This window comes from Aquarana catesbeiana, linkage group LG10 (genome assembly GCF_042186555.1).
Source record: "Aquarana catesbeiana isolate 2022-GZ linkage group LG10, ASM4218655v1, whole genome shotgun sequence".
Taxonomy (NCBI): Eukaryota; Metazoa; Chordata; class Amphibia; order Anura; family Ranidae; genus Aquarana; species Aquarana catesbeiana.
In genome coordinates this window covers 113,098,641-113,124,017 of record NC_133333.1, presented here as the reverse complement: position 1 = coordinate 113,124,017, position 25,377 = coordinate 113,098,641, and the positions used below count along the sequence as shown (strand labels likewise).

General features: G+C 54.2%; 1 protein-coding gene across 1 annotated transcript in view; it reads left to right on the top strand.

Moving 5' to 3' along the window:
* Positions 1-2,626: 2,626 nt before the first annotated feature.
* KMT2A (lysine methyltransferase 2A) overlaps positions 2,627-25,377 on the top strand; it is a 286,124-nt gene continuing 263,373 nt past the window's right edge. The window contains exon 1 of the mRNA XM_073602468.1: positions 2,627-2,994. Coding sequence (XP_073458569.1) covers positions 2,719-2,994 — 276 coding nt within the window. The 5' untranslated portion in view covers positions 2,627-2,718. The remainder of the gene's footprint in view (positions 2,995-25,377) is intronic.

Here is a 25,377-nt window from a genome sequence, read left to right as displayed (position 1 = left end):
TCCATTCCAGTGAAGGGGTCACCCCACTATTCCAGAGATTGTGTCACTCCATTATTCCAGTGATGATGTCTCACCTCCATCCCAGTGATGATGTCACCCCTCCATCCCAGTGATGGCGTCAACCCTCCATCCCAGTGATTGTGTCGACCCTTCATTCCAGTGAAGGTGTCACCCCATTATTCCGGTGAGGGTGTCACCCCATTATTCCACTCATGTGTCAACCCTTCATTCCAGTGAAGGTGTCACCCCTTCATTCCAGTGATGGTGTCACCCCTTCATTCCAGTGATGGTGCCACCTCTCCATTCCAGTGAAGGGGTCACCGCTCTGTTCTAGTGATAGTGTCACCTCTCCATTCCAGTGAAGGGGTCACCCCTCCATTTCATTGATGGTGTCACCCCCTCCTATTCCAGTGATGGTGTCACCCCTACATTCAAATGATGCTGTCACCCCTCCATTCAAGTGATGGTGTCACCCCCCCCTCCATTCCAGTGATGCTGTCACCCCCCCCCATTCCAGTGGGGGTGTCACCCCACCATTCCAGTAAAGGTGTCACCACTCTGTTCTAGTGATGGTGTCACCCCCCCCCCATTCCAGTGTTGGTGTCACCCCTCCATTCAAGTGATGTGTCACCCTCCATTCCAGTGTTGGTGTCACCCCCCATTCCAGTTTTGGTGTCACCCCCCATTCCAGTGTTGGTGTCACCCCCCCATTCCAGTGTTGGTGTCACCCCCCCATTCCAGTGTTGGTGTCACCCCCCCATTCCAGTGTTGGTGTCACTCCCCCATTCCAGTGATGGTGTCACCCCCCATTCCAGTGATGGGGTCACCCTTCCATTCCAGTGATGGGGTCACCCTTCCATTCCAGTGAAGGAGTCACCCCTCCATTCCAGTTATGGGGTCACCCTTCTATTCCAGGGATGGGGCCACCCCCCCATTCCAGTGGAGGTGTCACCCCTCTATTCTAGTGAAGGGGCCCCCTTTTATTCCAGTGATGGTGTCACCCCCCATTCCAGTGAAGGAGTCACCCTTCCATTCCAGTTATAGGGTCACCCTTCCATTCCAGTGATAGGGTCACCCTTCCATTCCAGTGATAGGGTCACCCTTCCATTCCAGTGAAGGAGTCACCCCTCCATTCCAGGAATGGGGCCACCCCCCCCATTCCAGTGGAGGTGTCACCCCTCTATTCTAGTGAAGGGGCCCCCCTTTATTCCAGTGATGGTGTCGCCCCTCCATTCAAGTGATGGTGTCATCCCTCCATTCCAGTGGAGGTGTCACTCCTCTATTCCAGTGAAGGGGCCCCCCTTTATTCCAGTGATGGTGTTACCCCTCCATTTCAGTGATGGTGTCACCCCTCCATTTCAGTGATGGTGTCACCCCTCCATTCCAGTGAAGGGGTCACCCCTTTATTCCAGTGATGGTGTCACCCCTCTAGTCCAGTGATGGCGTCACCCCTCCATTCCAGTGAAGGAGTCACCCCATTTTTCCGGTGATGGTGTCACCCCATTATTCCAGTGAAGGTGTCACCCCTCCACTCCAGTGAAGGTGTCACCCCTCCATTCCAGCGATGGTGTCACCCCTCCATTCCAGCGATGGTGTCACCCCTCCATCCCAGTGATGGTGTCACCCCTCCATTCCATCGATAGTGTCACCCCTCCATTCCAGTGATGGTGACACTCCTCTAGTCCAGTGGAGGTGTCACCCCTCCATTCCAGTGAAGGGGTCACCCCACTATTCCAGAGATTGTGTCACTCCATTATTCCAGTGATGATGTCTCCCCTCCATCCCAGTGATGATGTCACCCCTCCATCCCAGTGATGGTGTCAACCCTTCATTCCAGTGAAGGTGTCACCCCTTCATTCCAGTGATGGTGTCACCTCTCCATTCCAGTGAAGGGGTCACCGCTCCGTTCTAGTGATAGTGTCACCTCTCCATTCCAGTGAAGGGGTCACCCCTCCATTTCATTGATGGTGTCACCCCTCCATTCCAGTGATGGTGTCACCCCTCCATTCCAATGATGGTGTCACCCCCTCCTATTCCAGTGATGGTGTCACCCCTACATTCAAATGATGCTGTCACCCCTCCATTCAAGTGATGGTGTCACCCCCCCATTCCAGTAAAGGAGTCACCACTCTGTTCTAGTGATGGTGTCACCCCCCCATTCCAGTGTTGGTGTCACCCCTTCATTCAAGTGATGTGTCACCCTCCATTCCAGTGTTGGTGTCACCCCCCATTCTAGTGTTGGTGTCACCCCCCATTCTAGTGTTGGTGTCACCCCCCCATTCCAGTGTTGGTGTCACCCCCCCCATTCCAGTGATGGTGTCACCCCTCCCCCAGAGGGAGACCTTCTCTCCCAGTAATCTATTAGCACACATGTAATTATCGCTCGGTGTTGTATTATCGCACGTTGCGCCCCTGAGCTGGCTGTGCAGTTACCTGTATGACACAAGCACAGAGGAGCAGCGAGCATGCGCATTCCGGGGCCCGGGGCCGAGCATAGATGACATGTGAGCGCTCCATACAGAGTCGCGGCCGTGTGAGCAGTCATGTTTCCGGCCTTCCCCTGAGCCGGGCCCGGGGCCCTGTACTTCTCATAAGGCTCGGTGTAGAAGACATAGGCGTGTTGTGCTGCATGCAGGTTCCGGGGCCGCCTTTTCTCCTCCCTCAGCCCCGCTCTGTTGCTCTCCAGCCCGCGGTGATAATAAGATCCCAGGACACAAAATGGCGCACAGCTGTCGGTGGCGCTTCCCCGCCCGGCCCGGGACTGGCCGCAGACTGGGAGCCCGGCACAGGGTGACGGCGGTGGTCAGAGAGGAAGGGATCGCTTTGGGAGCGGACGGGAGTCCTGGCGCTGCACACGAAACCGTTGTGGCCCCTGGGGGCCCCGGAGAATGTATGGGGGTTGGACCCGGATTTGATGCGGCGCTGCAAGTGTCGGTGACCATTGGGAGCAACCTGAGACGGTTCAGGGACGTGTCCGGAGGGAGCAGCGGAGAGGTGAGAGGATGGAGGGTGGAGGGGGGCGTGTGCACCGGGGGCAGGACATGCTGGGATCTGTAGTCACACAGCATGGGGGGGTGGGGCACACCTCCCTGACCATGTGTTCATCATCATACATCACATATAGAGGGATGCAGAGGGGTACATGGATGAAGTGATGGGTGGGGGACATGAAGTATGGGTGCAGAAGTGATACTTGGGCGGGCAGGGATGATGGAGGGGCATTGGTACAGAAGTCATAGAAGGAGTGATGGAGGGGCATTGGTACAGAAGTCATAGAAGGGATGATGGAGGGGCATTGGTACAGAAGACATAGAAGGGATGATGGAGGGGCATTGGTAGAGAAGTCATAGAAGGGATGATGGAGGGGCATTGGTACAGAAGTCATAGAAGGAGTGATGGAGGGGCATTGGTACAGAAGACATAGAAGGAGTGATGGAGGGGCATTGGTACAGAAGACATAGAAGGAGTGATGGAGGGGCATTGGTACAGAAGTCATAGAAGGAGTGATGGAGGGGCATTGGTACAGAAGTCATAGAAGGAGTGATGGAGGGACATTGGTATAGAAGGGATGATGGAGGGGCATTGGTAGAGAAGTCATAGAAGGGATGATGGAGGGGCATTGGTACAGAAGTCATAGAAGGGATGATGGAGGGGCATTGGTACAGAAGACATAGAAGGGATGATGGAGGGGCATTGGTAGAGAAGTCATAGAAGGGATGATGGAGGGGCATTGGTACAGAAGTCATAGAAGGAGTGATGGAGGGGCATTGGTACAGAAGACATAGAAGGAGTGATGGAGGGGCATTGGTACAGAAGACATAGAAGGAGTGATGGAGGGGCATTGGTACAGAAGTCATAGAAGGAGTGATGGAGGGACATTGGTACAGAAGACATAGAAGGGATGATGGAGGGGCATTGGTAGAGAAGTCATAGAAGGGATGATGGAGGGGCATTGGTACAGAAGTCATAGAAGGGATGATGGAGGGGCATTGGTACAGAAGTCATAGAAGGGATGATGGAGGGGCATTGGTATAGAAGGGGTGATGGAGGGGCATTGGTACAGAAGTCATAGAAGGAGTGATGGAGGGGCATTGGTACAGAAGTCATAGAAGGAGTGATGGAGGGGCATTGGTACAGAAGACATAGAAGGAGTGATGGAGGGGCATTGGTACAGAAGTCATAGGAGTGATGGAGGGGCATTGGTACAGAAGTCATAGAAGGAGTGATGGAGGGACATTGGTACAGAAGACATAGAAGGGATGATGGAGGGACATTGGTACAGAAGTCATAGAAGGGATGATGGAGGGGCATTGGTACAGAAGGGATGATTGAGGGGCATTGGTACAGAAGACATAGAAGGGATGATGGAGGGACATTGGTACAGAAGTCATAGAAGAGATGATGGAGGGGCATTGGTACAGAAGACATAGAAGGGATGATGGAGGGGCATTGGTACAGAAGTCATAGAAGGGATGATGGAGGGGCATTGGTACAGAAGTCATAGAAGGGATGATGGAGGGGCATTGGTACAGAAGTCATAGAAAGGATGATGGAGGGGCATTGGTACAGAAGTCATAGAAGGAATGATGATGGAGGGGCATTGGTACAGAAGTCATAGAAGGGATGATGGAGGGGCATTGGTATAGAAGGGGTGATGTAGGGGCATTGGTACAGAAGTCATAGAAGGGATGATGGAGGAGCATTGGTACAGAAGTCATAGAAGGGATGATGGAGGGCATTGGTATAGAAGGGGTGATGGAGGGGCATTGGTACAGAAGTCATAGAAGGGATGATGGAGGGGCATTGGTATAGAAGGGATGATGGAGAAGCATTGGTATAGAAGGGGTGATGGAGGGGCATTGGTACAGAAGTCATAGAAGGGATGATGGAGGGGCATTGGTATAGAAGTCATAGAAGGGATGATGGAGGGACATTGGTACAGAAGTCACAGAAGGCATGATGGAGGGGCATTAGTATAGAAGGGATGATGGAGGGGCATTGGTACAGAAGTCATAGAAGGGATGATGGAGGGGCATTGGTACAGAAGTCATAGAAGGGATGATGGAGGGGCATTGGTACAGAAGTCATAGAAAGGATGATGGAGGGGCATTGGTACAGCAGACATAGAAGGGATGATGGAGGGGCATTGGTATAGAGGGGGTGATGGAGGGGCATTGGTACAGAAGACATAGAAGGGATGATGGAGGGGCCATGGTACAGAAGACATAGAAGGGATGATGGAGGGACATTGGTACAGAAGACATAGAAGGGATGATGGAGGGGCTATGCTACAGAAGTCATAGAAGGGGTGATGGAGGGGCATTGGTACAGAAGACATAGAAGGGATGATGGAGGGGCCATGCTACAGAAGACATAGAAAGGATGATGGAGGGGCATTGGTACAGAAGTCATAGAAGGGATTATGGAGGGACATTGGTACAGAAGTCATAGAAGGGATGATGGAGGGACATTGGTACAGAAGTCATAGAAGGGATGATGGAGGGACATTGGTACAGAAGTCATAGAAGGGATGATGGAGGGACATTGGTACAGCAGACATAGAAGGGATGATGGAAGGGCATTGGTACAGAAGTCATAGAAGGGATGATGGAGGGATATTGGTACAGAAGACATAGGAGGGATGATGGAGGGACATTGGTATAGAAGGGGTGATGGAGGGGCATTGGTACAGAAGTCATAGAAGGGGTGATGGAGGGACATTGGTACAGAAGACATAGAAGGGATGATGGAGGGACATTGGTATAGAAGTCATAGAAGGGATGATGGAGGGGCATTGGTACAGAAGTCATAGAAGGGATGATGGAGGGACATTGGTACAGAAGTCATAGAAGGGATGATGGAGGGGCCATGCTACAGAAGTCATAGAAGGGATGATGGAGGGGCCATGCTACAGAAGACATAGAAAGGATGATGGAGGGGCATTGGTACAGAAGTCATAGAAGGGATGATGGAGGGACATTGGTACAGAAGTCATAGAAGGGATGATGGAGGGACATTGGTACAGAAGTCATAGAAGGGATGATGGAGGGGCATTGGTACAGAAGTCATAGAAGGGATGATGGAGGGACATTGGTACAGAAGTCATAGAAGGGATGATGGAGGGACATTGGTACAGAAGTCATAGAATGGATGATGGAGGGGCATTGGTACAGAAGACATAGAAGGGATGATGGAGGGGCATTGGTACAAAAGACATAGAAGGGATGATGGAGAAGCATTGGTATAGAAGGGGTGATGGAGGGGCATTGGTACAGAAGTCATAGAAGGGATGATGGAGGGGCATTGGTATAGAAGTCATAGAAGGGATGATGGAGGGACATTGGTACAGAAGTCACAGAAGGCATGATGGAGGGGCATTGGTATAGAAGGGGTGATGGAGGGGCATTGGTACAGAAGTCATAGAAGGGATGATGGATGGGCATTGGTATAGAAGTCATAGAAGGGATGATGGAGGGACATTGGTACAGAAGTCACAGAAGGCATGATGGAGGGGCATTGGTATAGAAGGGATGATGGAGAAGCATTTGTATAGAAGGGGTGATGGAGGGGCATTGGTACAGAAGTCATAGAAGGGATGATGGAGGGCCATTGGTATAGAAGTCATAGAAGGGATGATGGAGGGACATTGGTACAGAAGTCACAGAAGGGATGATGGAGGGGCATTGGTATAGAAGGGATGATGGAGGGGCATTGGTACAGAAGACATAGAAGGGATGATGGAGGGGCATTGGTACAGAAGTCATAGAAGGGATGATGGAGGGGCACTGGTATAGAAGGGGTGATGGGGGAGCATTGGTACAGAAGTCATAGAAGGGATGATGGAGGGGCATTGGTACAGAAGTCATAGAAGGGATGATGGAGGGGCATTGGTATAGAAGGGATGATGGAGGGGCATTGGTACAGAAGACATAGAAGGGATGATGGAGGGGCATTGGTACAGAAGTCATAGAAGGGATGATGGAGGGGCACTGGTATAGAAGGGGTGATGGGGGAGCATTGGTACAGAAGTCATAGAAGGGATGATGGAGGGGCATTGGTACAGAAGTCATAGAAGGGATGATGCATGGACATTGGTACAGAAGACATAGAAGGGGTGATGGAGGGACACATGGGACATTGGTATAGAAGACATGATGGAGCGACATTGGTACTGATGGAATAGAAGGGATGATGGAGGGACATTGGTACAGAATACATAAAAGGGATGATGGAGGGACATTGGTACAGAAGTCATAGAAGGGATGATGGAGGGGCATAAGTCATAGAAGGGATGATGGGGAGGGGGGCACATGGGGCATTGGTACAGGAGTTATAGAAGGGGTGATGGAGGGACATTGGTACATAATACATATAAGGGATGATGGAGGTGCATTGGTACAGAAGACATAGAAGGGATGATGGGGAGACATATAGGACATTGGTGTAGAAGGGACGATGGAGGGACATTTTGTACAGATGTATTAGAAGGGATGATGGGGGACATATGGGACATTGGTATAGAAGGGATGATGGAGGGACACATGGGACATTGTAAAGAAGGGATGATAGAGGGGATGAGGGAGGGACATTGGTATAGAAGGGATGATGGAGGGACATTAGTATAGAAGGGATGATGGAGGGACATTGGTACAGATGTAATAGAAGGGATGATGGGGAGACATATAGGACATTGGTGTAGAAGGGACGATGGAGGGACATTGGTATAGAAGGGACGATGGAGGGACATTTGGTACAGATGTATTAGAAGGAATGATGGGGAGACATGTGGGACATTGGTATAGAGGGGATGAGGGAGGGACATTGGTATAGAAGGGATGATGGAGGGACACATGGGACATTGTTTTAGAAGGGATGATGGAGGGACACATGTGACATTGGTATAGAAGGGATGATGGAGGGACACATGGGACATTGGTATAGAAGGGATGATGGAGGGACACATGGGACATTGGTATAGAAGGGATGATGGAGGGACACATGGGACATTGGTATAGAAGGGATGATGGAGGGACACATGGGACATTGGTATAGAAGGGATGATGGAGGGACACGTGTGACATTGATATAGAAGGGATGATGGAGGGACACATGGGACATTGTTATAGAAGGGATGATGGAGGGACACATGGGACATTGGTATAGAAGGGATGATGGAGGGACACATGGGACATTGGTATAGAAGGGATGATGGAGGGACACGTGGGACATTGGTATAGAAGGGATGATGGAGGGACACATGGGACATTGGTATAGAAGGGATGATGGAGGGACACATGGGACATTGGTACAGATGTAATAGAAGGGATGATGAAGGGGCTGGTGGGGCATTAGTACATATGTGGTGGAAGGGGAGCTGTTTGTGGGTACTGCACATCTCTAGGCACCAAGGTGAACTTTCTATGGCTTGGCAGAGTTGAAGATACAGGCTGACACCTGGGAGAATACAAATGAGTGATGCCATGTGGAGCCACTGCAGGTTTCTGATTGCAGTATGGAAGAGGGAGAAATGGAGCCCCCTCAGGTGGGGTTAATAAGTGACGTCCTGTAAGACTAAGCTTGTCACAATTTGTGCTGCGTACCATAACACTCTGACTACGATTGTGTATGGATGCCTGGTTTGATGGCTGCGTATGGTGCTCATTGGCATGCTGCTTTTTGTGGTGTGTTGCCTGAGGCTAAATCCTCAGGGAAAAGAAAGCCTTAGCCTTGCTAGGTGTACGCAGGTGGCTGTTGTAGAAATGTGTGTAATGTGATGTGATGCTAGGACAGTGAGGGGGGTGTGTCTGCATCATACATACACTGTTATTCCTCCTAATGTCACCCTTCTAGCAGTTAATGGAGACAGCTGGGTCGGATAATGTTCTGCCTATATGTGGAAGGATGTGTGAATTAAAATCTTGTTTCTTTTCTGACGTCTTATGCTGCCAATAAATGCGTCACTTGCATCGTCTTTAAGACGGTGCGTTTGCAGCCTTGTTCCAAACATACAGCGACTCTCTGGAGGAATGTCTTCTATATTACTCGTGTATAGTAGAGGCTTGAGCTGTTATTTTTCTGCTACATGCCAGTGTTTGTGCTGTGTACACCCGTACGCCTGGACCTCCCCTCCTAATGTAGGGCTATCTATAACGTTTATACTGGTAAATTACGTCTTCGCTATCAGACTTGGAGGAAATGTCATGGGGGATTTCTGTCACTCTCTGTTTTTCTGCTTACAGAGAAGGGGTGTGTCCCTGTAGCAGCGTGCTTTTTTACTCCATAGCTTACTGTAAAGGACTCGTGTATTACTGCTTGTCACATCCACTTTTCTGGCTATTCTAGATCAGCTTCGTCCTGGTGCTAATATAAATTTGTGTGTTTTACAACCGTGAAGTATTTTGTATGTTGTACATGTTTGTATGTATAGTGCAGGACGGCAAGCATAGAATTGTGGAGTGGGCTGAACACTTCTTATTGTGCTTTGGACATAATGAGGGGGGCTTTGTTTTGGCGGCAGAAGAGCAGCTGCTGTCTGGGTGTTGAGAAAGAACTTGCTGTTTCCTTTCTTGCTTGTATGCCTTTGTCATGTTGGATGCGTTTGATGCCTTAAAGTCTATTTGTGGCATCTTTGGTTATTATTTTTGCCCTAAATGTCCTTTAAAATGCTTTAAAACTGTGTGTAGTGTGATGTTACTCAAGCTTTTCTGCGTAAAAGCCTCTAGTGTCGCATTTCGTAAGCTTTCTTTAATTACAACATACATTTAAAAGTATGGGAGGCAACCCAGTCTAAGTCCAAATCCAGTCCTAGTGTAAAAAGTGTAAATGTTCCCATCAGCTGGAAACTTGAGCCTGGGAAATACATGTACATAAACATTAGCATGTAAAAATTATAGTCCAATACTGCTGTCATATGCTCTGTCAGTGTTGTGTACCAAACCCACCCCCTCCTGCCTTGCATTGGCATCCAGTGTTGTGCTTCGCCTTCTTGTGCTGTCACTGGGTGTCGTGCCTCCCCCTTCCCTTGCGTGGGCACTGGGTGTCGTGCCTCCCCCTTCCCTTGCGTGGGCACTGGGTGTCGTGCCTCCCCCTTCCCTTGCGCGGGCACAGGGTGTCGTGCCTCCCCCCCTTCCCTTGCGCTGGCACTGGGTGTCGTGCCTCCCCCCCCCCCCTTCCCTTGCGCTTGGACTGGGTGTCGTGCCTCCCCCCCTTCCCTTGCGCTGGCACTGGGTGTCGTGCCTCCCCCCCTTCCCTTGCGCTGGCACTGGGTGTCGTGCCTCCCCCCCTTCCCTTGCGCTGGCACTGGGTGTCGTGCCTCCCCCCCTTCCCTTGCGCTGGCACTGGGTGTCGTGCCTCCCCCCCTTCCCTTGCGCTGGCACTGGGTGTCGTGCCTCCCCCCCCTTCCCTTGCGCTGGCACTGGGTGTCGTGCCCCCCCCCTTCCCTTGCGCTGGCACTGGGTGTCGTGCCCCCCCCCTTCCCTTGCGCTGGCACTGGGTGTCGTGCCTCCCCCCTTCCCTTGCGCTGGCACTGGGTGTGTCCCTTGCAGTGGCACTCAGTATTGCCCCCCCTTGCAGTGGCACTCAGTATTGCCCCCCCCCCTTGCAGTGGCACTCTGTGTTGGTCCACCCCCCCCTTGCAGTGGCACTCTGTGTTGGTCCACCCCCCCCTTGCAGTGGCACTCTGTGTTGGTCCACCCCCCCCTTGCAGTGGCACTCTGTGTTGGTCCACCCCCCCCTTGCAGTGGCACTCTGTGTTGGTCCACCCCCCCCTTGCAGTGGCACTCTGTGTTGGTCCACCCCCCCCTTGCAGTGGCACTCTGTGTTGGTCCACCCCCCCCTTGCAGTGGCACTCTGTGTTGGTCCACCCCCCCCTTGCAGTGGCACTCTGTGTTGGTCCACCCCCCCCTTGCAGTGGCACTCTGTGTTGGTCCACCCCCCCCTTGCAGTGGCACTCTGTGTTGGTCCACCCCCCCTTGCAGTGGCACTCTGTGTTGGTCCACCCCCCCCTTGCAGTGGCACTCTGTGTTGGTCCACCCCCCCCTTGCAGTGGCACTCTGTGTTGGTCCACCCCCCCTTGCAGTGGCACTCTGCGTTGGTCCACCCCCCCTTGCAGTGGCACTCGGTGTCGTGCCCCCCTCCCTTGCAGTGGCACTCGGTGTCGTGCCCCCCTCCCTTGCAGTGGCACTCGGTGTCGTGCCCCCCTCCCTTGCAGTGGCACTCGGTGTCGTGCCCCCCTCCCTTGCAGTGGCACTCGGTGTCGTGCCCCCCTCCCTTGCAGTGGCACTCGGTGTCGTGCCCCCCTCCCTTGCAGTGGCACTCATGCCCAGTCAGTGTTGTGCCCCCCCCTTGCAGTGCACTCAGTGTTGTGCCCCCCCCTTGCAGTGCACTCAGTGTTGTGCCCCCCCCTTGCAGTGCACTCAGTGTTGTGCCCCCCCCTTGCAGTGCACTCAGTGTTGTGCCCCCCCCTTGCAGTGCACTCAGTGTTGTGCCCCCCCCTTGCAGTGCACTCAGTGTTGTGCCCCCCCCTTGCAGTGCACTCAGTGTTGTGCCCCCCCCCTTGCAGTGCACACAGTGTTGTGCCCCCCCTTGCAGTGCACACAGTGTTGTGCCCCCCCCTTGCAGTGCACTCAGTGTTGTGCCCCCCCCTTGCAGTGCACTCAGTGTTGTGCCCCCCCCTTGCAGTGCACTCAGTGTTGTGCCCCCCCCTTGCAGTGCACTCAGTGTTGTGCCCCCCCCCTTGCAGTGCACTCAGTGTTGTGCCCCCCCTTGCAGTGCACTCAGTGTTGTGCCCCCCCTTGCAGTGCACTCAGTGTTGTGCCCCCCCTTGCAGTGCACTCAGTGTTGTGCCCCCCCTTGCAGTGCACTCAGTGTTGTGCCCCCCCCTTGCAGTGCACTCAGTGTTGTGCCCCCCCCTTGCAGTGCACTCAGTGTTGTGCCCCCCCCTTGCAGTGCACTCAGTGTTGTGCCCCCCCCTTGCAGTGCACTCAGTGTTGTGCCCCCCCCTTGCAGTGCACTCAGTGTTGTGCCCCCCCCTTGCAGTGCACTCAGTGTTGTGCCCCCCCCTTGCAGTGCACTCAGTGTTGTGCCCCCCCCTTGCAGTGCACTCAGTGTTGTGCCCCCCCCTTGCAGTGCACTCAGTGTTGTGCCCCCCCCCCTTGCAGTGCACTCAGTGTTGTGCCCCCCCTTGCAGTGCACTCAGTGTTGTGCCCCCCCCCTTGCAGTGCACTCGGTGTTGTGCCCCCCCCCTTGCAGTGCACTCAGTGTTGTGCCCCCCCTTGCAGTGCACTCAGTGTTGTGTCCCCCCCTCGCAGTGCACTCAGTGTTGTGCCCCCCCCTCGCAGTGCACTCAGTGTTGTGCCCCCCCTCGCAGTGCACTCAGTGTTGTGCCCCCCCCTCGCAGTGCACTCAGTGTTGTGCCCCCCCCTCGCAGTGCACTCAGTGTTGTGCCCCCCCTCGCAGTGCACTCAGTGTTGTGCCCCCCCCCTTGCAGTGCACTCAGTGTTGTGCCCCCCCTTGCAGTGCACTCAGTGTTGTGCCCCCAGTGTTGAGCCCCCCCCTTGCAGTGCACTCAGTGTTGTGCCCCCCCCTTGCAGTGCACTCAGTGTTGTGCGCCCCCCCCTTGCAGTGCACTCAGTGTTGTGCGCCCCCCCCTTGCAGTGCACTCAGTGTTGTGCGCCCCCCCCTTGCAGTGCACTCAGTGTTGTGCGCCCCCCCCTTGCAGTGCACTCAGTGTTGTGCCCCCCCCTTGCAGTGCACTCAGTGTTGTGCCCCCCCCTTGCAGTGCACTCAGTGTTGTGCCCCCCCCTTGCAGTGCACTCAGTGTTGTGCCCCCCCTTGCAGTGCACTCAGTGTTGTGCCCCCCCCCCTTGCAGTGCACTCAGTGTTGTGCCCCCCCTTGCAGTGCACTCAGTGTTGTGCCCCCCCCTCGCAGTGCACTCAGTGTTGTGCCCCCCCCTCGCAGTGCACTCAGTGTTGTGCCCCCCCCTCGCAGTGCACTCAGTGTTGTGCCCCCCCCTCGCAGTGCACTCAGTGTTGTGCCCCCCCCTCGCAGTGCACTCAGTGTTGTGCCCCCCCCTTGCAGTTGCACTCAGTGTTGTGCCCCCCCCTTGCAGTTGCACTCAGTGTTGTGCCCCCCCCTTGCAGTTGCACTCAGTGTTGTGCCCCCCCCTTGCAGTTGCACTCAGTGTTGTGCCCCCCCCTTGCAGTTGCACTCAGTGTTGTGCCCCCCCTCCCTTGCAGTTGCACTCAGTGCCGTGCCCCCCCTCCCTTGCAGTTGCACTCAGTGCCGTGTCCCCCCTCCCTCCCTCCCTCCCTCCCAGTTGCACTCAGTTGCACTCATGCCCAGTCAGTGTTTTGTCAGCCACCCTGCGCTTGCACTCAGTGTTGTGCCCCCCCTTGCAGTGCACTCAGTGTTGTGCCCCCCCTTGCAGTGCACTCAGTGTTGTGCCCCCCCCTTGCAGTGCACTCAGTGTTGTGCCCCCCCCTTGCAGCGCACTCAGTGTTGTGCCCCCCCCTTGCAGCGCACTCAGTGTTGTGCCCCCCCCTTGCAGCGCACTCAGTGTTGTGCCCCCCCCTTGCAGCGCACTCAGTGTTGTGCCCCCCCCTTGCAGCGCACTCAGTGTTGTGCCCCCCCCTTGCAGCGCACTCAGTGTTGTGCCCCCCCCTTGCAGCGCACTCAGTGTTGTGCCCCCCCCTTGCAGCGCACTCAGTGTTGTGCCCCCCCCTTGCAGCGCACTCAGTGTTGTGCCCCCCCTTGCAGTGCACTCAGTGTTGTGCCCCCCCCTTGCAGTGCACTCAGTGTTGTGCCCCACCCTTGCAGTTGCACTCAGTGTTGTGCCCCCCCCTTGCAGTGTACTCAGTGTTGTGCCCCCCCCTTGCAGTGCACTCAGTGTTGTGCCCCCCCCTTGCAGTGCACTCAGTGTTGTGCCCCCCCCTTGCAGTGCACTCAGTGTTGTGCCCCCCCCTTGCAGTGCACTCAGTGTTGTGCCCCCCCCCTTGCAGTGCACTCAGTGTTGTGCCCCCCCCCTTGCAGTGCACTCAGTGTTGTGCCCCCCCCTTGCAGTGCACTCAGTGTTGTGCCCCCCCCTTGCAGTGCACTCAGTGTTGTGCCCCCCCCTTGCAGTGCACTCAGTGTTGTGCCCCCCCCTTGCAGTGCACTCAGTGTTGTGCCCCCCCCTTGCAGTGCACTCAGTGTTGTGCCCCCCCCTTGCAGTGCACTCAGTGTTGTGCCCCCCCCTTGCAGTGCACTCAGTGTTGTGCACTCAGTGTTGTGCCCCCCCCCTTGCAGTGCACTCAGTGTTGTGCCCCCCCCTTGCAGTGCACTCAGTGTTGTGCCCCCCCCTTGCAGTGCACTCAGTGTTGTGCCCCCCCTTGCAGTGCACTCAGTGTTGTGCCCCCAGTGTTGTGCCCCCCCCTTGCAGTGCACTCAGTGTTGTGCCCCCCCTTGCAGTGCACTCAGTGTTGTGCCCCCCCCTTGCAGTGCACTCAGTGTTGTGCGCCCCCCCCCTTGCAGTGCACTCAGTGTTGTGCGCCCCCCCCTTGCAGTGCACTCAGTGTTGTGCGCCCCCCCCTTGCAGTGCACTCAGTGTTGTGCCCCCCCCTTGCAGTGCACTCAGTGTTGTGCCCCCCCCTTGCAGTGCACTCAGTGTTGTGCCCCCCCTTGCAGTGCACTCAGTGTTGTGCCCCCCCCCCCTGCAGTGCACTCAGTGTTGTGCCCCCCCCCTTGCAGTGCACTCAGTGTTGTGCCCCCCCCCTGCAGTGCACTCAGTGTTGTGCCCCCCCCTTGCAGTGCACTCAGTGCCGTGCCCCCCCTCCCTTGCAGTTGCACTCAGTGCCGTGCCCCCCCTCCCTTGCAGTTGCACTCAGTGCCGTGCCCCCCCTCCCTTGCAGTTGCACTCAGTGCCGTGTCCCCCCTCCCTCCCTCCCTCGCAGTTGCACTCAGTTGCACTCATGCCCAGTCAGTGTTTTGTCAGCCACCCTGCGCTTGCACTCAGTGTTGTGCCCCCCCTTGCAGTGCACTCAGTGTTGTGCCCCCCCCTTGCAGTGCACTCAGTGTTGTGCCCCCCCCTTGCAGTGCACTCAGTGTTGTGCCCCCCCCCTTGCAGTGCACTCAGTGTAGTGCACTCAGTGTTGTGCCCCCCCTTGCAGTGCACTCAGTGTTGTGCCCCCCCCTTGCAGTGCACTCAGTGTTGTGCCCCCCCCCTTGCAGTGCACTCAGTGTTGTGCCCCCCCCTTGCAGTGCACTCAGTGTTGTGCCCCCCCCTTGCAGTGCACTCAGTGTTGTGCCCCCCCCCCTTGCAGTGCACTCAGTGTTGTGCCCCCCCCTTGCAGTGCACTCACTGTTGTGCCCCCCCCCTTGCAGTGCACTCACTGTTGTGCCCCCCCCTTGCAGTGCACTCACTGTTGTGCCCCCCCTTGCAGTGCACTCACTGTTGTGCCCCCCCCTTGCAGTGCACTCACTGTTGTGCCCCCCCCCTTGCAGTGCACTCACTGTTGTGCCCCCCCTTGCAGTGCACTCAGTGTTGTGCCCCCCCCTGCAGTGCACTCGGTGTTGTGCCCCCCCTTGCAGTGCACTCGGTGTTGTGCCCCCCCTGCAGTGCACTCGGTGTTGTGCCCCCCCCCTTGCAGTTGCACTCGGTGTTGTGCCCCCCCCCTTGCAGTTGCACTCGGTGTTGTGCCCCCCCCTTGCAGTTGCACTCGGTGTTGTGCCCCCCCTTGCAGTTGCACTCGGTGTTGTGCCCCCCCTTGCAGTTGCACTCGGTGTTGTGCCCCCCCTTGCAGTTGCACTCGGTGTTGTGCCCCCCCCTTGCAGTTGCACTCGGTGTTGTGCCCCCCCCTTGCAGTTGCACTCGGTGTTGTGCCCCCCCCTTGCAGTTGCACTCGGTGTTGTGCCCCCCCCTTGCAGTTGCACTCGGTGTTGTGCCCCCCCTTGCAGTTGCACTCGGTGTTGTGCCCCCCCTTGCAGTTGCACTCGGTGTTGTGCCCCCCCCTTGCAGTTGCACTCGGTGTTGTGCCCCCCCCTTGCAGTTGCACTCGGTGTTGTGCCCCCCCTTGCAGTTGCACTCGGTGTTGTGCCCCCCCTTGCAGTTGCACTCGGTGTTGTGCCCCCCCCTTGCAGTTGCACTCGGTGTTGTGCCCCCCCCTTGCAGTTGCACTCGGTGTTGTGCCCCCCCCTTGCAGTTGCACTCGGTGTTGTGCCCCCCCCTTGCAGTTGCACTCGGTGTTGTGCCCCCCCCTTGCAGTTGCACTCGGTGTTGTGCCCCCCCCTTGCAGTTGCACTCGGTGTTGTGCCCCCCCCTTGCAGTTGCACTCGGTGTTGTGCCCCCCCCTTGCAGTTGCACTCGGTGTTGTGCCCCCCCCTTGCAGTTGCACTCGGTGTTGTGCCCCCCCCTTGCAGTTGCACTCGGTGTTGTGCCCCCCCCTTGCAGTTGCACTCGGTGTTGTGCCCCCCCCTTGCAGTTGCACTCGGTGTTGTGCCCCCCCCTTGCAGTTGCACTCGGTGTTGTGCCCCCCCCTTGCAGTTGCACTCGGTGTTGTGCCCCCCCCTTGCAGTTGCACTCGGTGTTGTGCCCCCCCCTTGCAGTTGCACTCGGTGTTGTGCCCCCCCCTTGCAGTTGCACTCGGTGTTGTGCCCCCCCCTTGCAGTTGCACTCGGTGTTGTGCCCCCCCCTTGCAGTTGCACTCGGTGTTGTGCCCCCCCCTTGCAGTTGCACTCGGTGTTGTGCCCCCCCCTTGCAGTTGCACTCGGTGTTGTGCCCCCCCCTTGCAGTTGCACTCGGTGTTGTGCCCCCCCCTTGCAGTTGCACTCGGTGTTGTGCCCCCCCCTTGCAGTTGCACTCGGTGTTGTGCCCCCCCCTTGCAGTTGCACTCGGTGTTGTGCCCCCCCCTTGCAGTTGCACTCGGTGTTGTGCCCCCCCCTTGCAGTTGCACTCGGTGTTGTGCCCCCCCCTTGCAGTTGCACTCGGTGTTGTGCCCCCCCCTTGCAGTTGCACTCGGTGTTGTGCCCCCCCCTTGCAGTTGCACTCGGTGTTGTGCCCCCCCCTTGCAGTTGCACTCGGTGTTGTGCCCCCCCCTTGCAGTTGCACTCGGTGTTGTGCCCCCCCCTTGCAGTTGCACTCGGTGTTGTGCCCCCCCCTTGCAGTTGCACTCGGTGTTGTGCCCCCCCCTTGCAGTTGCACTCGGTGTTGTGCCCCCCCCTTGCAGTTGCACTCGGTGTTGTGCCCCCCCCTTGCAGTTGCACTCGGTGTTGTGCCCCCCCCTTGCAGTTGCACTCGGTGTTGTGCCCCCCCCTTGCAGTTGCACTCGGTGTTGTGCCCCCCCCTTGCAGTTGCACTCGGTGTTGTGCCCCCCCCTTGCAGTTGCACTCGGTGTTGTGCCCCCCCCTTGCAGTTGCACTCGGTGTTGTGCCCCCCCCTTGCAGTTGCACTCGGTGTTGTGCCCCCCCCTTGCAGTTGCACTCGGTGTTGTGCCCCCCCTTGCAGTTGCACTCGGTGTTGTGCCCCCCCCTTGCAGTTGCACTCGGTGTTGTGCCCCCCCCTTGCAGTTGCACTCGGTGTTGTGCCCCCCCCTTGCAGTTGCACTCGGTGTTGTGCCCCCCCCTTGCAGTTGCACTCGGTGTTGTGCCCCCCCCTTGCAGTTGCACTCGGTGTTGTGCCCCCCCCTTGCAGTTGCACTCGGTGTTGTGCCCCCCCCTTGCAGTTGCACTCGGTGTTGTGCCCCCCCCTTGCAGTTGCACTCGGTGTTGTGCCCCCCCCTTGCAGTTGCACTCGGTGTTGTGCCCCCCCCTTGCAGTTGCACTCGGTGTTGTGCCCCCCCCTTGCAGTTGCACTCGGTGTTTGTGCCCCCCCCTTGCAGTTGCACTCGGTGTTGTGCCCCCCCCTTGCAGTTGCACTCGGTGTTGTGCCCCCCCCTTGCAGTTGCACTCGGTGTTGTGCCCCCCCCTTGCAGTTGCACTCGGTGTTGTGCCCCCCCCTTGCAGTTGCACTCGGTGTTGTGCCCCCCCCTTGCAGTTGCACTCGGTGTTGTGCCCCCCCCTTGCAGTTGCACTCGGTGTTGTGCCCCCCCCTTGCAGTTGCACTCGGTGTTGTGCCCCCCCCTTGCAGTTGCACTCGGTGTTGTGCCCCCCCCTTGCAGTTGCACTCGGTGTTGTGCCCCCCCCTTGCAGTTGCACTCGGTGTTGTGCCCCCCCCTTGCAGTTGCACTCGGTGTTGTGCCCCCCCCTTGCAGTTGCACTCGGTGTTGTGCCCCCCCCTTGCAGTTGCACTCGGTGTTGTGCCCCCCCCTTGCAGTTGCACTCGGTGTTGTGCCCCCCCCTTGCAGTTGCACTCGGTGTTGTGCCCCCCCCTTGCAGTTGCACTCGGTGTTGTGCCCCCCCCTTGCAGTTGCACTCGGTGTTGTGCCCCCCCCTTGCAGTTGCACTCGGTGTTGTGCCCCCCCCTTGCAGTTGCACTCGGTGTTGTGCCCCCCCCTTGCAGTTGCACTCGGTGTTGTGCCCCCCCCTTGCAGTTGCACTCGGTGTTGTGCCCCCCCCTTGCAGTTGCACTCGGTGTTGTGCCCCCCCCTTGCAGTTGCACTCGGTGTTGTGCCCCCCCCTTGCAGTTGCACTCGGTGTTGTGCCCCCCCCTTGCAGTTGCACTCGGTGTTGTGCCCCCCCCTTGCAGTTGCACTCGGTGTTGTGCCCCCCCCTTGCAGTTGCACTCGGTGTTGTGCCCCCCCCTTGCAGTGCACTCGGTGTTGTGCCCCCCCCCTTGCAGTGCACTCGGTGTTGTGCCCCCCCCTTGCAGTTGCACTCGGTGCCGTGCCCCCCCTCCCTTGCAGTTGCACTCAGTGCCGTGTCCCCCCTCCCTCCCTCCCTCGCAGTTGCACTCATGCCCAGTCAGTGTTTTGTCAGCCACCCTGCGCTTGCACTCAGTGTTGTGCCCCCCCTTGCAGTGCACTCAGTGTTGTGCCCCCCCTTGCAGTGCACTCAGTGTTGTGCCCTCCCCTTGCAGTGCACTCAGTGTTGTGCCCCCCCCTTGCAGTGCACTCAGTGTTGTGCCCCCCCCTTGCAGTGCACTCAGTGTTGTGCCCCCCCCTTGCAGTGCACTCAGTGTTGTGCCCCCCCCCTTGCAGTGCACTCAGTGTTGTGCCCCCCCCTTGCAGTGCACTCAGTGTTGTGCCCCCCCCTTGCAGTGCACTCAGTGTTGTGCCCCCCCCTTGCAGTGCACTCAGTGTTGTGCCCCCCCCTTGCAGTGCACTCAGTGTTGTGCCCCCCCCTTGCAGTGCACTCAGTGTTGTGCCCCCCCCTTGCAGTGCACTCAGTGTTGTGCCCCCCCCCCCTTGCAGTGCACTCAGTGTTGCCCCCCCCTTGCAGTGCACTCAGTGTTGTGCCCCCCCCCTTGCAGTGCACTCAGTGTTGTGCCCCCCCCCTTGAAGTGCACTCAGTGTTGTGCCCCCCCCCCCTTGCAGTGCACTCAGTGTTGTGCCCCCCCTTGCAAGCCCCGGTTATATCTGTGTCAGGAGTCCAGGGCTTAGAAATCCCCTTGGCATCCACGCATCTTCTTCCCAGCTGACAGGACGGACTATGCGGCTTCTGAACGGGAGGCTGCCACGGTTGTCCAGGTCAGCGGGACTGGTGAGGAGGGCATCCTGTGTAAGTTCATCTTACAGATTTTTCTGTAAAGATGAACTTACACTTTAAAGCGTTTCTAAATGGAGAGCCTGTTATATATATTCTAGGTTTGTAAAGTCCGTTACTTGCTTTTATCTTGAGACTGGGTAGCAGAAGTGCTTGAGTCAGTTTTGAGGTAATTCTCTGGATGTACTTTTGGGGCATTTAGAACCTATATGGTTAAGTTGATTGCTAATTTATTATTTTAACGAAAGAAAAAAATGTTCTACTTACCTGCTCTTCTCTTGTCCTCTTCCCATTCTTCATGCCCCATAGCAGGCCACTTCCTATGGGGCAATCGTGTGCTAGGCCCTGAGCCCCGCTCTGTGTGACAGCAGTAAGAGATAAGGAGACTCGCTGCTGTCTCTAAGCCAATGAGGAGGGAAAGAGCCTCTGCTCTCATGCACATCGCTGGCTCATGATTGAGCTAAGGTAAGTATTTGGGGGGGCTGGGGAGGAGCTGCATTCAGAAAGTTTTCTACCTTCATAAAATGCAGTAAGGTTAAAAAAACAATAAAAAAAACCCTTCTGCCTTTAAAACCACTTTAACTGTTTGTCTATATGAGTGATCACTGTTTCTATTTACAAACGCTCTGTGATAGTGTTTGGTATATATCCTATCGTTATTCTTGAGACTATTCCCTTGTGATCACTTTTCTGTTGAGCGTGTGTTACGGTCCTTTCACGCGAGACGGATCCGTGATGATCCGCCCCGTGAACATCCGCTTGCTCAGCGGGGATCGCTCCATTGATCCCCGTTGAGCTGGCGGATGACAGGGCGGTCCCTGCACACTGTGCAGGGACCACCCTGTCAGATCTCCGCTCTCCCCTATGGGGGATCGGATGAACATCGACCGCCTGTCCGTGTTCATCCGATCCGCTCTGCAGACGGATAGAAAAATAGGATTTTCCTCTGTCTGCAGAATCGGACCATAGCGGGGATGGATGATATCCGGTGTCAACGGATTTTCATCCGCTGACACCCGCTATCCCATAGGGATGCATGTATGTCTGTACTTCATCCGAAAAAGGATGGATGAAATACAGACATACTGTCCGCACTTGTGAAAGGGGCTTTACAGACAATACATCAATATCATCCGTTCTGTACCATTTGGTTGAAGTTGACTTTGGAAGTAGTAAAGTGATACTTCTGGCTATACATTGTGGCAAAAGTAGTCATAAATGCAGTTTTATGTTTCAATTCTATTTCCATTGCTCCTTCCAAGATGAACTGTACATCATGATGGTTTAGAACAGATGTAGGCAAGCTTAAAGAGGTAAAAATATATATAAAACACAAAGCGCTGTGATGCTAAATAGCTGATAATTACACATAAAACCAAGTGAGGCTGCTATCAAAAGAGTGTTTTCAGAGTCACTTAAAAAGAATAAATAATGATATTTGAAGCGCTTCACAATGTGCATGAAAATGAATATATAAGAATAAATATAAATAGTCAAATAAATCCAGCGGTGAGTAAAAATTCCTATAAAATCCAGCAATCAAAATAGTGTAAAATTATAAAAAATTAGTGACACCAAATGTGTAAAAAAATTCACATAAAAAATCCACATAAAAATAAATATATAGGGATGTATTCAGAAGGTTCAATTATACAGGTGTAGAATCCTGATTGGTATAGAGCTTTTGATCACTAGCAAAGCTGTTTAAAAACAATTGCTTAATTAAGGTGCTCATTGATAGTACCAATGTGTTTTTTGCTTCTATTCACAACCAATGTGAGAATCATAAACAGGCAGATAAGAGAAAAAAAAAACAATCATTGTGCAATAGTTAGGATACCAAGGTACACAGGCAAACTTCAATCCACTCACGTATGCCTTATAATGATAAGGCATATGCAGGTTTTACTATAGCAGTCAGCCGCCTTAGACAGGAGCAGATTCAGTGCAGTACACTGTGTGAAACTGCTGATCTGCACAGAGCTTCCTTGGCTCCTCCCACCAATGAGCACCTTAATTAAGCAAGTGTTTTTAAACAGCTTTGCTGAATACATCCCTATATATTTATTTTTATGTGGATTTTTTATGTGAATTTTTTACACATTTGGTGTCACTAATTTTTTTATAATTTTACACTATTTTGATTGCTGGATTTTATAGGAATTTTTACTCACCGCTGGATTTATTTGACTATTTATATTTATTCTTATATATTCATTTTCATGCACATTGTGAAGCGCTTCAAATATCATTATTTAAGCTTAAAGAGGTGGAGTATCTACCTGAACAACATGGGAGAAGTCAAAGATTACCGGGCACAGTATCACCTCCTCAAAACTGAAAAACTTCTATTTGCCGTGTTACCGTGTCGCAATCATGTAGATTGCACGGCACTCATGGGTTTAAATGAGGTGGTGAGGAGGTAACATCGCTTCCGCACCACCTGTCAAACACACTCTGATCGCTTTTCAGAGGAACAGCAGTGCCTGCTGCACTTGTGAATGAGTCCTTAGTTGCATTCGGCAACGGCACCTTTAGGGGCTTGTTCGTGCTTTAAATTGGGGGGTGGTAAAATCCTGTGGTTGAGTTTATCGCCCCCAAACCCTACCCCTTTTAGCTGCTGAGGCACGAGACAAAGGTGTAGACATGCCGCAGCAGGCATTAAACCCCCTGTTGCTTTTGGTGGATGCTACCACCTGGCAATCATGACCCATTCAAGTAAATAGGGCCACTCTGCAAGCTCTCCGCAACTGCATGTTTCTGCGGGGTCCAAGGGGTTAAAGTAGGTGGTGAGAAAGCAACACTACCTGCTTTAACCCCTTGTTTGCTTACTGCACATGGTTATAGGGCACTTGCAGAGTGGCCTCATTTACTCAACTGGGTCATGCTTGACAGGCGCTACACCTATCAACCATGACAGGACATATAACTCCTTCTGCGACATGTGTATACCCCATGGCCATTGCAGCTAAAGGGGGGTGCAGTTGGGGCTGGGGTGATAAAAACATGTCTTAAAGCGGACCTTCAGTCATTTTTTTTCCAGCTTTCCATCTATTAAATCTTCTGCCCTTGTTTTAACTTTGGATAGTAAAACTTTTTTTCTGCCTTATACAGCCCACTTCCTGTTTCTTGTCTGGTAAAAAGCCTAGGCTTATGACATCATGCACAGAGTTTGCTAGGAAGGGAGGTGGGATGAGTCCTAAGAGGGCCAATGATAGCTGGAGTTGTGTGTGTCTGTGTAAATCCAGGAAGTGAACAGGCAGCAGCTTCAGCTGCCCACAGTTAAAATGGTTGCAGCCAGACTCAGTGGAGGGAGATTTCTGCAGCATATTTGGTAAGTACAGAATCACAGTATATATAAAATATGCAAAGTGGTTGGAGGGAAGCTTCAGAATGGCAAAGATGTTTTTATTACAAATGATGTAAGCAGACTGCATATCCTCTTTAACTATGGGGTTTTACCACCCCCCAAACTGCAAATGTAAATGAGCCCTTACTGTTCTGAGCCCCCTGTAAGGCTGCTTTCGCACTGATGTGCTGCGGTTTACTTTCACCGTGGGTACAGTGCATTTGCGACTTTCCTGGGTTAGCTGCGCTTAGCTATAGACTTTCTTTTATATCCTGCAGGTGTGTGCACTTTTCTGAAAGCACACCAAAACTCCTGCATTAAGAAAGTGCTTCAAACCCACAGGAAAGCTGCAGGTACACTGCACCCGCGGTGTGGGTAAACCAGAGCACATCAGTGTGAAAGCAGCCCTATACTACTATGCACCACTCTGGAGACCGCTAGCCAGGGTAAGTGGTGGAGTGCAGTTGGTATCACTCCGCATGGGACAGGAGCCAGCAGTACAGCAGAAGCATCAGCTTATGTGGCTCTTGCTCCCTACTACGGCTCTGATTTCACAAGTAGTCCCTCTGCATTGCACTCTGATGATCTGGGATGGTGGGTCAGCAAGCCCAGACCGCGATCTACCAGTCACCTGGCCGCGATCTACTGGTAGATCACTTTCTACAGTTTGCTGACCCCCCCGGTTTAGAATGACAGTTTATGGGAATGTTTGATCCAGTAAAGTAGAGTATACACTGAGCAGCCATAAAATTATGACCATCAGCCATAAGAAGGCCACACACCTAATATTGGGTAAGTCCCCCCTTTTTGATGCCAAAACAGCCTTGACCTATTGAGGCATGGACTTCACATGGTCTCTGAAGTTATGCTTGAGGATACCAAATGTGATGGCTTTAAACTTGTACCTGTGTATTCTTACAATTATCACCATGGAAAATGTGGTGGCTGCCATTGCCGGTCTCCTTACAAAAATGATAGCTGTCTGCCTTCAATGAGTCACTTAGCCAGAACAAGTTTGCATATTGGGTAAGTCAGAATTCTTTATGTGCATGCCTGTTTGTGGTCAGTGACTCATAGTATCAAAGCAAAAGGGTCAGCTTGACAGTTAAGCAGCTATTCGACTGAAGCAGGCCATACAATTAAAGTGTTTGTAAAAGCTCCAGGTTTTCTACCTTCATGCATTGTTTGCATGAAGGTAAAAAACCCTCCTGTGTGCACCTGCCCCCCCTATACTTACCTGTGCCGCGATCCATCGATGTGCACGGGAGCCTCAGTTCTCCTAGGACTCTCCCTCCTCTTTTGGCTGAGCCAGCATCGGGTGAGAGCTGGGGGCGGGGCTGAGCTGTGGCTTTGTGTGTGAATGGACACGCAGAGCAATGACCCGGGAGCGAGCCTGCTTGGGGGCCCCCATAGAAAACTGCTAGCTATGGGGGCACTCAGTAGGAAAAAGGCACCAGGAGCGCCGGTGGGGAAACCGAGAAGAGGATTGGGCTGCTCTGTGCAAAACCACTGCACAGAGCAGGTAAGTATAACATGTTTGTTGGTTTAAAAAAAAAAACTTGCCCTTTAATATCACTAAGTATGAGGAACATTCAGAAATGTATCACAGCATCGCAGTCCAAATAATCAAGCTCCCGTTTCACATAGCAGCCTTTTAGACCATGTCTAGATCATTGTGACGGTCCTAGCTTGACAACAGGCTAGACGTGGTCTGAACCATTGCTGTGTAAAATGTAGAAGCCTCACTGTTTTGTACTGCCATGATTGTGTGGTAAAATAAAAGAGCTTTAAATACAAAGACCTGTGTGCAGATGTACTACGCTTTTGCATTAAAGAATTGATCATGTAGCTCATCCATTCTCTTTAGCGCAGGGGTTGGCAAACCACGGGCCGAAACTGGCCTGCCATCACTAAACGTCAGTGGCCGTGATTAATTCATGGGCACCCGGCACGCGGACATGTTTGCCGCTGTCCTCTTCATTGGACAGCGGTGAGCGGACAGTATCGCAGAGCTGGATGGGGGCGGGAACTGCTGGAGTTAACTTTTCATTACACAGCAAGTGATTGGTTGCCAGGCGATCCTAGCAACCAATCACCACCAGCCTGTTAGTGTGAAAAGGTAACTCCAGTGGTTCCCACCCCCATCCAGCTCTGTGATATTTATCTCTGCTCGCTGTACACCTGTGTTGGGCAGGAGATTTCTACCTACACAGAGTGTGTGTGTGTGTGTGTGTGTGTGTGTGTGTGTGTGTGTGTGTGTGCGGGGTGGAGGGAGGCAGAGGACACTATAGTGGGGGGGGTGGTACAGAGGACACTATAGTGGGGGGGTGGTACAGAGGACACTATAGTGGGGGGGGTGGTACAGAGGACACTATAGTGGGGGGGTGGTACAGAGGACACTATTTGAGTACAGAAG